General features: G+C 30.7%; 1 protein-coding gene and 1 long non-coding RNA gene across 2 annotated transcripts; one reads left to right on the top strand and one right to left on the bottom strand.

The window, feature by feature from the left end:
* Positions 1-2,307: 2,307 nt before the first annotated feature.
* On the top strand, positions 2,308-5,348 carry LOC103871064 (protein BIG GRAIN 1-like B). The gene is made up of 2 exons (XM_009149285.3): positions 2,308-2,538; positions 3,931-5,348. The coding sequence occupies exon 2, from the start codon at positions 4,239-4,241 to the stop codon at positions 5,223-5,225; it is 987 nt and encodes a 328-aa protein (XP_009147533.1). The 5' UTR covers positions 2,308-2,538; positions 3,931-4,238; the 3' UTR covers positions 5,226-5,348.
* Positions 5,349-9,017: 3,669 nt separating this feature from the next.
* Positions 9,018-14,503, bottom strand: LOC108872304. Its single transcript, XR_001959061.2, has 2 exons — positions 13,645-14,503; positions 9,018-13,277 (listed from the first exon to the last, which is right to left on the bottom strand). It is a non-coding gene; the product is annotated as an uncharacterized LOC108872304 (long non-coding RNA).
* Positions 14,504-14,587: the final 84 nt, after the last annotated feature.

Genomic DNA, 14,587 nt, shown 5'->3' with positions numbered 1-14,587 from the left:
AGATAAGGGTTGGGGCACACTAAACTTATCCAATGGTTTAGGATTTATGATTTAAGGTTTTAGTCTTTTGCTGGCAGTGTTAAAATATTTTTTTAATTCTTTTTTTGCAACTAGTACTATTTTTTATTTTTATTTTTTATTTTAAAATCATGATATGAATTGATAATACTTTGTTTCTTTTTTTAAAAGAATACTAAATATGAAACAATTAATTCCTATTGGTCAGTGGACATTAAATATAAATAGAAATTCCTTCTTTTAACTAACTGTTTTAAAATACTTTTAGGTAGAAATCACATGCGAAAGACTGACTAAATTAAATACTTCTCTACCACAACTTAATAAAACTGTTACATGTTTCTTTATTAACCGAAAGCATTATGTTAATCGCTTACCTATAGAAAATTAAAAATATTAAAAATATATATCAATATATGTATGTACGTACACGTTTGATTGACGTTGACTTCCTGAGTTGTCCGAAAAATAAGCCATTGTATTTCTTAGGATAGTCATTAAGCTTCTCCATATATCAAGTACGAATTAACGTGGTAGATCCAATAATTATCAACTACGATGGATGCACTAATAACAATTAGTTTGATTAGCTTATGAAAAGGAAACGATAAACGTGAAACAAATTGGGGAACATAGAATGATTTCAAAGCATGATCGAGTAGTGAAAGTTAATAATTACTTTTGGGGAAATAAAAGACAAGTTAGAGATTTCAACAATGAAGACAATCAAAGTATGTGAATAAACTCTTTTAAAAGTTAAAATTGCCATAGTATCAAGGTAGTGGCTTGCAACATAATTAATATCTGTTCATGAGGATTGTCTCAGTGTTGGTGTTGGGTCAAATTATGTGACTGAGCCTCTTAGCCGCATTGCTTGACTATTCATTCTCTATAATCTTTCTTTTAGCCATTTTTGATTCACATCGCACCGTTAAGGCGTTCACATACAAAGCGAATCCTATGTATATCCCTAGGGTTTACTTTTCTGGTCCCTTTGCCCTAGATTTTCTCTTGAAGTTTGACAAACCGTGCCTTCATTTTAAGTGTATGCGTTACAATTATTGTTTACACAATCATATCTAAAGATAGCAATATGTACTTTTAGTTTTAAGTTTTGAATTTTTTTGTACTAGCATAGATTATCTTTCTTATATATTTAGATTCTAGTCCTTTTCAGCAAAAAAAAAAAGTACACATATTTGTGGAACGTTTAAACGGTAAGAAGCTTTTGTGATCATATTTCTTCAAAAATCCAAAGTTCTCAAAGTAATGTAAATGACAACTTCGATATTTAATTCTTTTTAGAAAGATCTATGTATAGTATAAAACATGTAATGTTATATTTTTCTAATCACTCATACTGAATAACTGCTAATTCCAGAACAGTTTAGTGTATAGTACCTAATATATAATTAGACTAGTTGAAAACATATATATATATATAATAGTATTCACGAATATATAAATTTTGAAAAGAAAAGCTGTAATGGACCCAAGTATCAACACTGGATTTGCTGTAATAAATCAACGATTTATAATTTTTTGTGTTATGAAATACACGTACAACTTTTGTTTTTACAAGTTATGGCCGATGATCAAGGTTTGTAACCGATTGTCTTGTACATATTAATTAGTGTTCTGGTTGTGTCACAATTTGATTTCACATTCATGAAATCGTGTGTAAAGCTGTCTAAATGATAAAAAGAAGAAAAAAAGTAACGAGTGATCTGAAATTCTGAATGGTCTGAATCAGGTAATAAGAAAATCAGGAGAAAACAAAAGGAATTGAACTAGTGAAAATACGAAATAGTAATTAGAAAAATCGTTTTTCCACTTATGTCTGAATCTAAAAACAAGATGCAAGTTATACTTTTGTTTTATTAATTTTAGTGTTTTGGTATATTCACCACTCCCTCCGTATCAGTTTAACTGGTGTTTAAAGATATTCTATGTGAAATTTAATATCATTTGAAATTTTTAACCAATTATAAAATATTACATTTTTTATTAGTTGAATTAATTTTATTTAATGTTATTTTATGTAACCAAGCTAATCACATAAAAGTTTATATTTTTTTAATATTTGTGCAAAAACCTTAAACATCTCTTAAAATGATACAAAGGGAGTATTAGTTTTTTAAAGCTTGACCATTTTTTTAAAAAACAGTATGCAATATTTTCTTATAATAACTAAATCAAATTTTGTCAAATTATTTATACATGTGTTTAATTCTTTTTTTTGTTAATGTATAAACAAACTTATAAATAAATGTCATTTTCTCCAATTTGAGTGAGAATATTGCTAAAATAATTCATACTTTTGTATATTCAATTTCTTTACTCTTTTGTTTATTTTTTATAATCATTAGATAACCACCCATCGAAAGCTTAATTGAAAAAAAAAAACTATTTTCCCACAAAGCTATGTTAGGTAAAAAAAACTCACATGGTTAACTAGTAAAAGTAAGACCTACCAAGTTAATTATTCATGAATAAAAATAATTAATAATTAATAAAATGGTTTTTAGTAATTAAACCCCTCAACTAAAGATGAATCGTAAAAAAAACCCTTAACTAAAAATCCAGTGAAATAAACCCTCAACTTTAGTTCCGTTAACATATGTTACCCTCCGTCTAAAAAACCGTGACGGAGGGTAACAAATGTTAACGGTTTATAAGTTGAGGGTTTATTTCACTGGATTTTTAGTTGAGGGTTTTTTTTACGATTCATCTTTAGTTGAGGGGTTTTATCACTAAAAGTCATTAAATATTATTAAATTATTTATTATCATTTATACATTGTTTTAAGATTTATAAGCCTTTAAAACTAATTTATAAATTTTAATACATTAATATATTTGTATATTAATTTATACATCTTAAATTTTATAATTTTTAAAACTACTTACAACTTATTATAACTTTGAAATATTAAATTATTTGATATTTGGCAATAGTGATATAAAAAAATTTGTGTGTTTATATCGTCATTGTCAAATATGAAATAGTTTATAGTTTCTAAGTTATATTAAGTCTTAAGTAATGTCGAGATAATTCATCCATGAAGTCAATCTTTCTATTTAGAGTATGACGCACTTTTTCCTATTTTCATGATTTCTGTCATCCGATTCATACTTCTCTCCCTCCAAAATAATGCATGATTATTTTTATTCTCATTGATTTCTGAATAACTACATTATATTTTTATTTTCTTGATCAATAATATATTTAAAACATAAAGTAATACAATAAATCAAGAACAATATAGGAAAATAGGAAAGTATGAGCCTGATGACGAAAATAATGAAAATAAGAAAAAGTACGTCATACTCCAAATAGAAAGATTGACTTCATGGATGAATTATCCTCAACACTACTTAAGACTTAATATAACTTAGAAACTTTCAATTATTTGATATTTGAAAATGACGATATAAACACACAATTTTTTTTATATCACTATTGCCAAATATCAAATAATTTAATATTTTGAAGTTATAATAAGTTGTAAATCGTGTTGAAAATTATTAATTTAAGATGTATAAATTAATTTTATAATAGATTAATATACTAAAAATATAAATTAGTTTTAAAGGCTTACAAATCAATCTAAAACAATGTATAAATGGATAATAAATAACTTAAAAACCCTTTAATGACTTTTAGTGATAAAACCCCTCAACTATTTTTGAATCGTAAAAAAAACCCTCAACTAAGTTTTCAACATTATAAACCCTCAACTTATAAACCGTTAACATATGTCACCCTCCGTCACGGTTTTTTAGACGGAGGGTAATATATGTTAACGGAACTAAAGTTGAGGGTTTATTTCACAGGATTTTTAGTTGAGGGTTTTTTTTACGATTCATCTTTAGTTGAGGGGTTTAATTACTAAAAATCCTTAATAAAAAGAGTTAAATACAGTAATATACATTGTTTGTTGCCAACAACTATATTCCCGTCTGGCACTTCCACCTAAGTAAATACCGAATGTTTACCCATAGGAAAATAATAAGACACGTGGCAGTGAGTAACATTTGGCTGATAAGACCCTCTCTTCTTTCTTCTTCTTCTTCTTCTTCCTCCTCCTCACTCTCAGCTCACAAGAAGAGAACAAAGCGTGCTTCTCTCTCTCTCTCTTTCATCATTCTCTCTCGCTCTTCACCCGAAACTCCAACACTATCATTACCTCCTTCCTCTATATAAACTCTAAAAATCTCATGGATCCTTGGGATAACAACACTACAGACCACCAGTACCGCCGCCGCGACCACCGCCATCCTTCCTTCTCCTCCTCTCTCCTCGACCAAATCTACCGCTCCACCGACGACTCCTCCGACGTCTCCATGAGGAAGAAACAGAACCGCGCCGCCTCTCTTGATGAGAATCGCGTCTGCCTCGAGAAAATCCTCCTTAACCGCCGCAAAACCGCCGACGATTTCGCCGTTAACCGCCGCAAAACCGCCGAAATAAACACCGTCGAGCCAGTTTTCTTCAAGCACTCAAGCTCCAGCTCCTCCGACTCGAGCGGATTCTCCTCCTCCGAGTCAGACTCCTTCTACAAACGAACTCGCTCGTCTCGCTCTCCGCCGGCGATTCACCACCATCCTAAGCCGATTCGAACCGCCGTGGAGAGACTCGAGCGACCTAACAATAAAGTGAAATCGAAGGCGTTGAAGATGTACAGCGATTTGAAGAAAGTGAAGCAGCCGATCTCTCCCGGCGGACGCCTCGCCACGTTCCTTAACTCTCTCTTCACAGGAAACACGAAGAAACCGAATAAAACCGTTTCCACCGCCACGTCATCACACACCACTTGCTCGTCAGCGTCTTCCTTCTCCAGATCTTGTTTGAGCAAAACGACGTCGTCCAGCGAAAAATCGAAACGGTCTGTTCGTTTCTGCCCCGTCAACGTCATCCTCGACGAAGACTCCAAGCAACGAGAGTCCATTCGCCACCATCAAAGCCGAGTTATGGAGGAGAATCGTCGCGTGATTGAGGCCGCCAAGGAGCTTATCAGAACTTACCGGGAGAATAAAGACGTCGAAGAAGAAGACGACGACGATGACGATGATGCTGCGAGTTGCGCGAGCTCTGACCTGTTTGAATTGGATAATCTATCGTCCATAGGGATCGAAAGGTATCGCGAAGAGCTTCCCGTCTACGAAACAACTCGTTTGACCACGAATCGTATTATCTCCAGATGAATTAATTGTTTTAGTTTCTAATATAAATAATTACTTACTTTGGTTTGGGGTGGATTAATTAATTTTGGATCAATACAGTTTTATCATGAGTGAGGTTAATTATATATAAATGTAAGTGTTTCCACAAAATGAGTTTACTACTAGTACTTAGGTTGATCAGCTCGTAGTTATAATTTGGATTAATTAATGACTAAATTAGCCAGAACTTTGATATCAAGAAGTGCCTGAGATGAAGATCATAGATCTTTGGAGATGAGTTGAAAAGCATGAAAATAGGAAACACAGATTTTTCTACCCTTTGTCAATAATTTAGATAGCAAATAGAGGTCGATGTTATTTACTGTCACTTGTTGGGATCCACTCATAAAAATAAAATTTATTATGGTTTACTTTATCACTGGTTTGTATTTTCAACACTTTGGAGCAAATAACTACGACTCTACTCATTTAGTTTAATTACCAACCAATCAATTATGGAGTCTTTGAATATGAGTCAAACGCAATGAAAATTAGATCCAATTTTCTTTACTAGCTAGTAAATTGTTTGATGGTTTTATGTTCTAATAATATACTGTATCCTATAACAAAAATAATTAATTTTTCAAAATTTAAATTCACTAACCAGTAGTTGACCAAAAAAATTCACTATTCTCTCTATTTCGTATTAAATGTTATTTTAAGTTTTCAAATTTATTTTATTATAAATGTTATTTTACATTTTCGATATAAGTATTAAATAAATTTCTAGTTTTTTTATTTTTAGTTTTAATTCATAAATTAATAAAATTAAACAAAACGGTACTAAATAGAGATAAATATAAAAAAAAATATCAGTTTTCTTCATAATATATGTGCAAAAATCTATTTTTATTATAAGATGGAGGAAGTAACTAGTAACCGCACTTCCACAATCTCTCCCAAGGAATTCACTTACCAATGCTTCAGTTGTTTTACTTTCGTGAAACTACTTTAAATTTAAAATAAATTAATGAGAAAAGTAATTATTTGAGTTGATTTTACTGAATATTAATCATGATAAATAAGATAGGGGACAAGAGTGACAGAGACATGGTCTCAAATGTCATGGACAAGAGTATCCAATAATTTGATTCTATTTTACCACAATTTGTTAGTTAAATTGAATTGTTTTTGTCCCAAGTGCGACTTTAATGAAGATTACAATTATATTAGACGCATGTAATTCTCGTATGTATATGTAAGTTAAACAAACTAAGTTAATTTAATAAGTTAAACTCCTATCCATAATATCTGAAAAAACTAATCTACCATGTATCATGTATGTTAAAAATTCAAAATGAGTACTATGCATCTTATAGCAATAGTTCTTAGTTCTTACCACTTAAGTCGGACGCCGAATATGAATTCATCGTACATGTATAGAAACAAATAAGGTTTATTAATAGCTTAATCATAGCCTAATGATACGATACACTGATAAAGCACTTAAAACATTATTAATTTAATAAGTACACTTTCTTAAAGTATAAAAACAAATAAGAAGAAAAAAAGGGATAATCTGTAGCCACTAAAAAATCCTATACAAAGGGAGCATAAGACACACTAGCAAGAGCACATTTTCAAAAACGATTACTATAAATAAATAATCAGTTGTAGTATTCGGATTCGTAGTATTCACACTTTCACAGTATATAATAGGCGCCTTTAAGTTATGCAATACAGCCTAATATAATTAGATTGACATCAGTCAACATATATACCAATGCAGTGACGTAATTAACAACGCAAACCCAAGTAGTTTTATTTGGTATAATTTAGATTTTTGGTCATGAAATTCATGTTTATCTAAGTGTGGCATACATGCAAAATCTCGCTTATGCTAACCAAATTAAATAGAATATGTGATCCGTTATGTCAATAAAATTAGAGAGCTAACACTCCAAACAATATAATATGTTGAAAATATAATCAAGATGAGAATTTGTATGTCGTTCTACAGTTTGCAGGTGGACCGTTATAAGCAAGAAGTTGGTGATCATATCAATCAATAAAAGCAATTGGACAGCAACATATCATACGTAAAACTACACCACAAGTTTACGTATATTTAATAAAAGAGGACTCTAGGGGCAAACCATGTCCCAGAACAACCATGCATGCACGACACGACTCGTCATTCTCATGCACTTACTGTGCCTTAAGTCCTTAACCCATCAGAATGCACGCGATGAAATGGTTTTGATACACATCTTGCCGATTTGTTCAGACTTAAAAAAAAAACAATATAGGATTTTGATTCTCATAAACATTTGTACATATATTAGACAAGGTAGATTTAAAAATTTCGGGACGAGACACAAAGCTTCCAATAGGTAGGTTACGTTTGCTTTTGTTGTACGCTAAATTACGGTGCTATTTTGGAGTTGGATTACTTATCGGATGGTTCATTTATATTATATTTTTTCCATTTATATTAATTAAATTTAACATTTTAACAATATCAGTAAAAATAACAGTTTTAGCAATATATAGTTACCTGTTTTGTTTTTGTATCATCAAAAAAGTTATGGAGTCTTATAAATCTACATACTATCAATTTTGTTACAAGCGTCATTGATTATAGCACCTTTAAATTTTGAATAAGACTTATATAATTAGCATCTTTGAGTTTGGATTGGTGCCACAACCATAACAGTAAGTGATCATCAACACATTCATACCAGAATGCTACAATGCCACATATCCTGGTTGTAATTTATTTCTCCTACAATTTCGAGATTAAATGAGGTAGAATAATTTTGGAAAAATCTTTATCATACCAATAGAAATCTTTATTATACCAATAGAGTTGAAACACTAAACAATCAAAATATTAATGGTGAACAAAAACACGGAAAATAACTCATGTGTTACGTTTCTGTCAAGCTATTTACAGTTTCAAATACAACAAATTTGCGTCTTAAATGATATGGTCTGCGTGTATTACGATTTACGAACATAACATCTGATATAGCGATGGTTTCTGAATGAACAAAAGTCTGATATTTCTGGAAAAAACAAAATGAAAGAGACAGAGTAAGAGTTTTCAATTTAAGAGGGCAACGTGGATAGGTAGCTACATACAGAGACCAAAACAAGTGGATATGACTTTTGCCCGAACATGACGGGTGGCCTCTTATGTCTACTGGTTGTCGCGCGTGCACACGTGTGAACCCTTCTTTTTCGTTCCCTATAATAATCTTCCTTCTTCACGTCACCTGTGCGCCCCAGTAATAGGCTGTGAAATTTTAAGGTGTGATTACAAATGTGCTACATTAATTTTTGAGAAATAACATGTCAAATTAATTATTGAGAAAATCTCAGTTAAAATTAACCATAAGAAATTTCAGAATTTAAAAACAAACATAAATTCATAGCATTATATTTGGGCTTTCTATTTTGTTTTAGGTTAAATTTTTTCAACAATAAAATGAGACTTCAATCGATTTGATATTAGATTTATTTTAATAGTAGACTACTTTAAATAAAGTTATATTGATATTTTGACTTTTGACTTTATGTTTCAACGAAATACGTTTTTTAGTTTTTTTATAAACTCTAAAGTATTTATTTCGATATAATTAATATTTTCTGTTGTGCTTATAATAATTTTTATGATAGTTTTACTTATTTCATCTTTTAAACTCATCTCATATATAGAGACATATTTAATTTAAATATAAATTCAAGGAATCCTTCTTCATTTGGGATAAATAAATAATATGAACAAAGCTAAAATAAAAAATTGAAAAATGCATATAATTGAGTTGTTACTTGTCACCGTAAGTATTTTATTTGATGAATGAAATTAAATATGTTTTTTTGTCGTAATTCAACAGTTTGAAGTTACAATATATTTTGATGTAAACGCTATATTTGAAAAACCAACAACAAAAACTTGCTTTAATAATTGCGATAACAGTTTTACAAATAGAAATGTTGAGTTTACCAAAGAAAAATAGAAATGTTGAATGATATTTTTGTAAAAGAAAAAGGGGCAAATGTGAAATATGCTAAACCCGAAAAAAACAAAGTAAAAAGAAGAATGTTTTGTTGGATGCCCAAGACGATGATTGTCACTGACGTGCAGCTTTTGTCTGAAAGATGATACAGCGTCGTATCAGCACCACTTCGTTTCACATTCCAGTAGAAAGATTCTTCCATTAATCCCAATATTTTTGTAATTTTTTGTTAACTTTCCCAAGTGTAAAAGTCATGAGATCGGACTAGTAAATTAGTGCCAGTACTAGTATGTGTACTTTATTAGGGTTCTTGTTCCACGTATGAAATAAAACAAAATGTCCTCTAATTCAAATTAGTGCTGCATTTACAAGGATACAGAGAAAACATTAGGTTAAATCAATCATATGCATCAACTTTTGGATAAATTAGGAACAAATAATAGTTGTTGTTTGTTGGTCGATCAGTCCAAATTCATCTTTTTGATAAATCAGTCCAAATTCATCTTTTTGGTAAATCAGTCCAAATTCATCTTTATCTGTTTAATTAATATTAAATTTGTCTTTTCTCATAGGCCACAAGTAAAATGGAGACAAAGAAAATAATGTTCCAAGTACACACAAATATTTGTTTTCAACTATTCTTTTTAATAGTATTATAGTTATGGTCAAAGATAATTTAATCGACATCAACTCTACTAGTAAGAGTAGGGTGCGCATTTTAGTTTAATTTTGTATTCGGTTCGATTTAGTTTATTTGGGTTTACAATTTTTTTAACCAAAATCAATCTAAATTAGTTTGGTTTGGTTTGCGTACGGTTTAGTACAGTTTTAATACAATTTGGTTTGTATTCAGTTTGGTTTTAGTTTATTTTTTTAATTTGTATATGTTCAGTTCAATCGAGTGATCAATCTTTTAGTTTTTTTTTCTATTTCGGTTACAATATTAAAACATAAAATAAATCAACACTAAATCATTATCTTCTTCATATTTAAACATAAAGCCAAAAAATCTCAATAAAAATATAAAAGATGTAATTCAATAATTTTATATTATTATTATTTTTAAACCTAAGATAAATATAATAGTTAATTTTTTAGTTTTGATGTTAATGTAAGAGATTCATATTTTTATTTTAGTTTTTAGTTTTTTTTTTTCCTACTATTCATTTAGAAGTAAAATATATAAATTATGCTTGATTTTTTTAAATGATTAAATATCTTAAATCTTAATATTATTAGTGTATTTATTTAATTTAATTTTTTTAAATTCGACTTTTAGGTTCTGTTTAAAACCGAGAAAAAAACATTTGAGTTGATAAAAATTTTAACCAAAAAGTTTCGACATTTACTTTAGTTTGGTTCGGTTGGGTTGGTTTGTTTCGTTTTTTGTTTTTACCCATCCCTAAGCAATAGCAATAGTCGAGCTTTTTACAGCAATTGCAGCACAAAAATTTCATCATGTTTATCGACTAATATTTACCATGTTAAAATAATTAAATCCAAAAGTTATCTTTTAGAAATAGGTAAAAAAAAATTTAGTTGGCCAAAAAGAAGAAAATTTTGAGAAGTTATTTGACATAAATTATGTTGGATACTGATTTTAAAAAAATACATTCAATCAAAAACACTCTAACATTTGGATTTAAAATTTAGTGATTATGGTTTAAGGTTTAGGATTTAGGAATGTGGTGGGCTTATAAACTTCTATAACTAATTCTTGCATAAATGATTTAAAAGGGTTAATCTGTCTGTTTGTATAATAAACTTGATGAATTTATGAAATTGATTATCATTTAAATGTAAATTTAAAATAATGATATCAAGTTTGAGGTAAAGTTGGAATTTTCCTAAAAAATATTATAGGATAAGATTAAACATTTTTGTTACAAAATAGCACATGAGAGAAAATTTTCCAAAATAACACTAATTAAAAGTTTATTTTAATAACTTTTATATTTGAGTTTATGATTATTATATAATGTTTAGTATTTAAAGGACAAAGTTAAAATAAAAGCTTAGAATTTGGAATAATTTAATCATTTTATTCTTTAATTTACTTTAAACTAGAGTAAACCCGCCCTACGGGCGGGACAGTAACTTTAAAATAATATAGAAACATCTTATATTTGAATGAGCATTTGTAAATATAAATGTTTGGATTGACATTTGTTTTTAACTTCAACCGGGGTTGGTTATATCATTTGTGAACCATTATTTCTATGCCATATTTAATTAGTTATGTAGGATGTTAGAATATTCAGCGTGAGAACCCGTCATTGACTACATAATACATCTTGTAATATATTGTCCTTAATTCATGCTTTATTTGGTTTGGACATCAGAGCCATAATAGTTTATTTAATAACATTCATGCTCTACCAAAAAAAAAACAGCATTCATGTTTGTTATTTTTTTTGCTATGGCATTCATGTTTGTTATTGTAATTCGTATAAATGGAAATATTTTTTTTTTGTATGAGTGTTGTTGTAAGATCAACATAATTAAAATATAAATTAAACTATTAAATATAAATAATACTGAATCTTCGATTCAATTCGTAATAATTAAATGTTTGGATTTTATATTGTTGGTCGAAATCAAGTGGTGATTCCAAGTTGCCATACGGCCCACACCCACCTTTTTTTTACAATCTTTGTGTAATTCCACATTGTATACCAAACTCGGTTAGATGTATCGAATTCCCAAAATGATATAAATCAAATTTACGCATGAAAAGAAATATTAAGAGGAAATTCGGAGACTCTAGTGGAGTTGGCAGGGCTAAGAGCAGGAGAAGAGATGGTTAAACATAGAAACCGAAGAATACTGTCATTGTTTATACTCAGTTAAAACCGGCCCTCACAGCAATCCTTTCACTAAGACCACCTCGTGAATAAGCTCGATCTCTTCTTCTGTTTAGGACTACCGTCTAACCTTTCTCCCATTACAATAAAGTTTTCATTAAAACCACCAATTACAAACCATGATTCAGCTTCAACTCTAGGCTCAACCTGAAATGTGATAATGATATACCTCAAAACCAGCAGGAAGCTTATAACATGGAGAGAGATCAACAACTACTCATAATAAACCTCAGGTTAAGGACACCAAAACTCTTGAGAAAAATATACAATGACTGAGGTGACAGAGAGATTATGTAAGGATGGTCGCGATTCACCTGATTTATTACTGGGTCGCTTTATTGCCGCTAAATACTGTAACCCTGTAAGAGAGATTGAAAGGAGTGCTCCTGTAAAAAGGTTATTTCTCACTTTCTTGATCGTGGCTGACCATGAACACAATGAAGATATATATCTGCAAAAATAAAATAAAAGACATAACAAAGTTTGGTATAATAGGTTTTTCTCCTTTAACTTTCTCACAATCCCAACAAAAGTTCAGAAATTTTGTATACTTTTTTATTTCATTCAAATTAATTTAAACAGCCAAAGTCGTCATAATGCGTGCGTTTTACACGGCTGACTTGACATAGGATTCCTAAATTATGTTTGTCATATTGATTGTTGTTTCCTCTGATATTTGGATTTCTCAGCAGAGAAATCACTAAACACAGTTACTTCCCCACCGTAGAATAAAATCAGACGGTGCAGTTTGAGTTGTTGGTTTTACGGACCCGTTTCTCAAAATAACATTATAAATTAGCCAAAGAGCTTTAAAATTGTAGCTTTAGAAAATCTTTGTTTATCCAACTGATTTTTATACAGGTGGAACAATGGTCATTTGTAAGGTAAGGACATAAACTTTCCAACAATAACATAACTCAAGAATAAATAAAAACAAAGAATGGATGCTGCACTGAGATTCAAGTTCCTTAGTCTCTAGTTGTCAGTGAGCTAACATCAACTGATCAACCTTATCCTCATCTTTTAGATTTGCAATCTCTCCGTCTTTTACCTCAGTAACCTATTCATTCGCGCAAAGTTCTTTGGAAAAACCTCTCCAAGATGTTTCCGGAGCTTACATTTTGTGTCTTTCCCAGACTGCAACAAATGTGGTTTTCTCACGCTAGATCCTCATAGCTTCGTCTCTCAGCTTCTTCTGAGAACAATCTCTATGAAAATGTCTTTTAAGTGATGAACACTCTCTTTTCATAACCCATAAAGATTCCATAACTAAACAAAAATTACATCATATTCTAGCTAAATTACTCAGATGTATTTCTTTGGTGGTGAAAACGTTAATTTGGAAGTAGGGTGAAGAAATTGTACCAATCAAAAGATAGAGATTTGTATATTAACTATGGTCACAAATGAGAAAACGAAACATGGGTTGATGATTTTACAAACCCTTAATGGTTAACCAAGAAATATATAAAAAATCAATTTAATCTAATTAACTTTATGAAATTGTAAATGTCAGAATTGCTCTTAAGTAATCCTAAACTGAATAGAACTGCGAGGGTAGATGAGGAGGCCAACCTTTACATCAGTCAAGAAGCATGTCACACCTTTATCCTGGTGGAGAAGCCTCCTCTGGTAAATCTGGGACTGGTTTCCATGCCTCCATCATCTGATTCATCACCTCTCTCCAGCTTAGGAAGAAGCATCTGCCTTAACCGAATCGTCCACCGCATCAATGGCCGCCGCAAAATACAAAGCTGTTTTCACCTCACATTAACCTCATACTCTGTAAAAAGCCTGCCCGCGAACGGCTTCATGAATGCGCAAGCAAAAGGAGGTTTCGTCGTCCAGGAAGAGAAAGGATAGAAGACTAATCTATTTATGACTGCTTTAAAATCAGCAAGGAGGAGAGAAGGATTCTTCACTATTCTGCTTTGCCAAAGTTTATATGACTGTCAGAAATGAAATGATGAGTTTTACAGATTGAAGACTAATCTACTTATAGTTGTATTTCACCGACTGAGAAAAGAGAGATGCATTGAATGAGAAATAGTGCATTGAAGGAGCTCTAGAAACGATTCGTCTGTAGTTTTGATTATGACGTTTGGAGTTGTTGGGCTCATCATGTGTATTAGCAGCCTGTTTGACCAAGCTTTCTAAACCCAAAACAATTGTTGCAGTTAATATTGAAGCCTATTAATTGATATCCGGTTATTGAAACTTAAAACCCATTCAAAACGTGAACAAACTAAAGAAATCAGATACAGAGAGACACATTAACGATCAAAGCCCAATTGGCTCAAGCTTAAATGAAACGATGAGTTTCATTTGTCTGGGACACGTGTCGCGCTTAGAGGAGTCGACTTTCTGACCTGGCGCTGATGTGGCCAAACAGGAGGGAGGCAAACAATTTTATATATATATATATATAGATATTTTCTTATGTGCTATTTTTCATAATTTTTGTTATTAAGTGATGAGGATCAAGTTGATCTTGAAGTGTGAAACAAATAAATTCATG

This window comes from Brassica rapa, chromosome A06 (assembly GCF_000309985.2).
Source record: "Brassica rapa cultivar Chiifu-401-42 chromosome A06, CAAS_Brap_v3.01, whole genome shotgun sequence".
Lineage (NCBI taxonomy): Eukaryota > Viridiplantae > Streptophyta > Magnoliopsida > Brassicales > Brassicaceae > Brassica > Brassica rapa.
The sequence above is the reverse complement of the archived record's forward strand: the minus strand, read 5'-3'. Positions and strand labels throughout refer to the sequence as shown.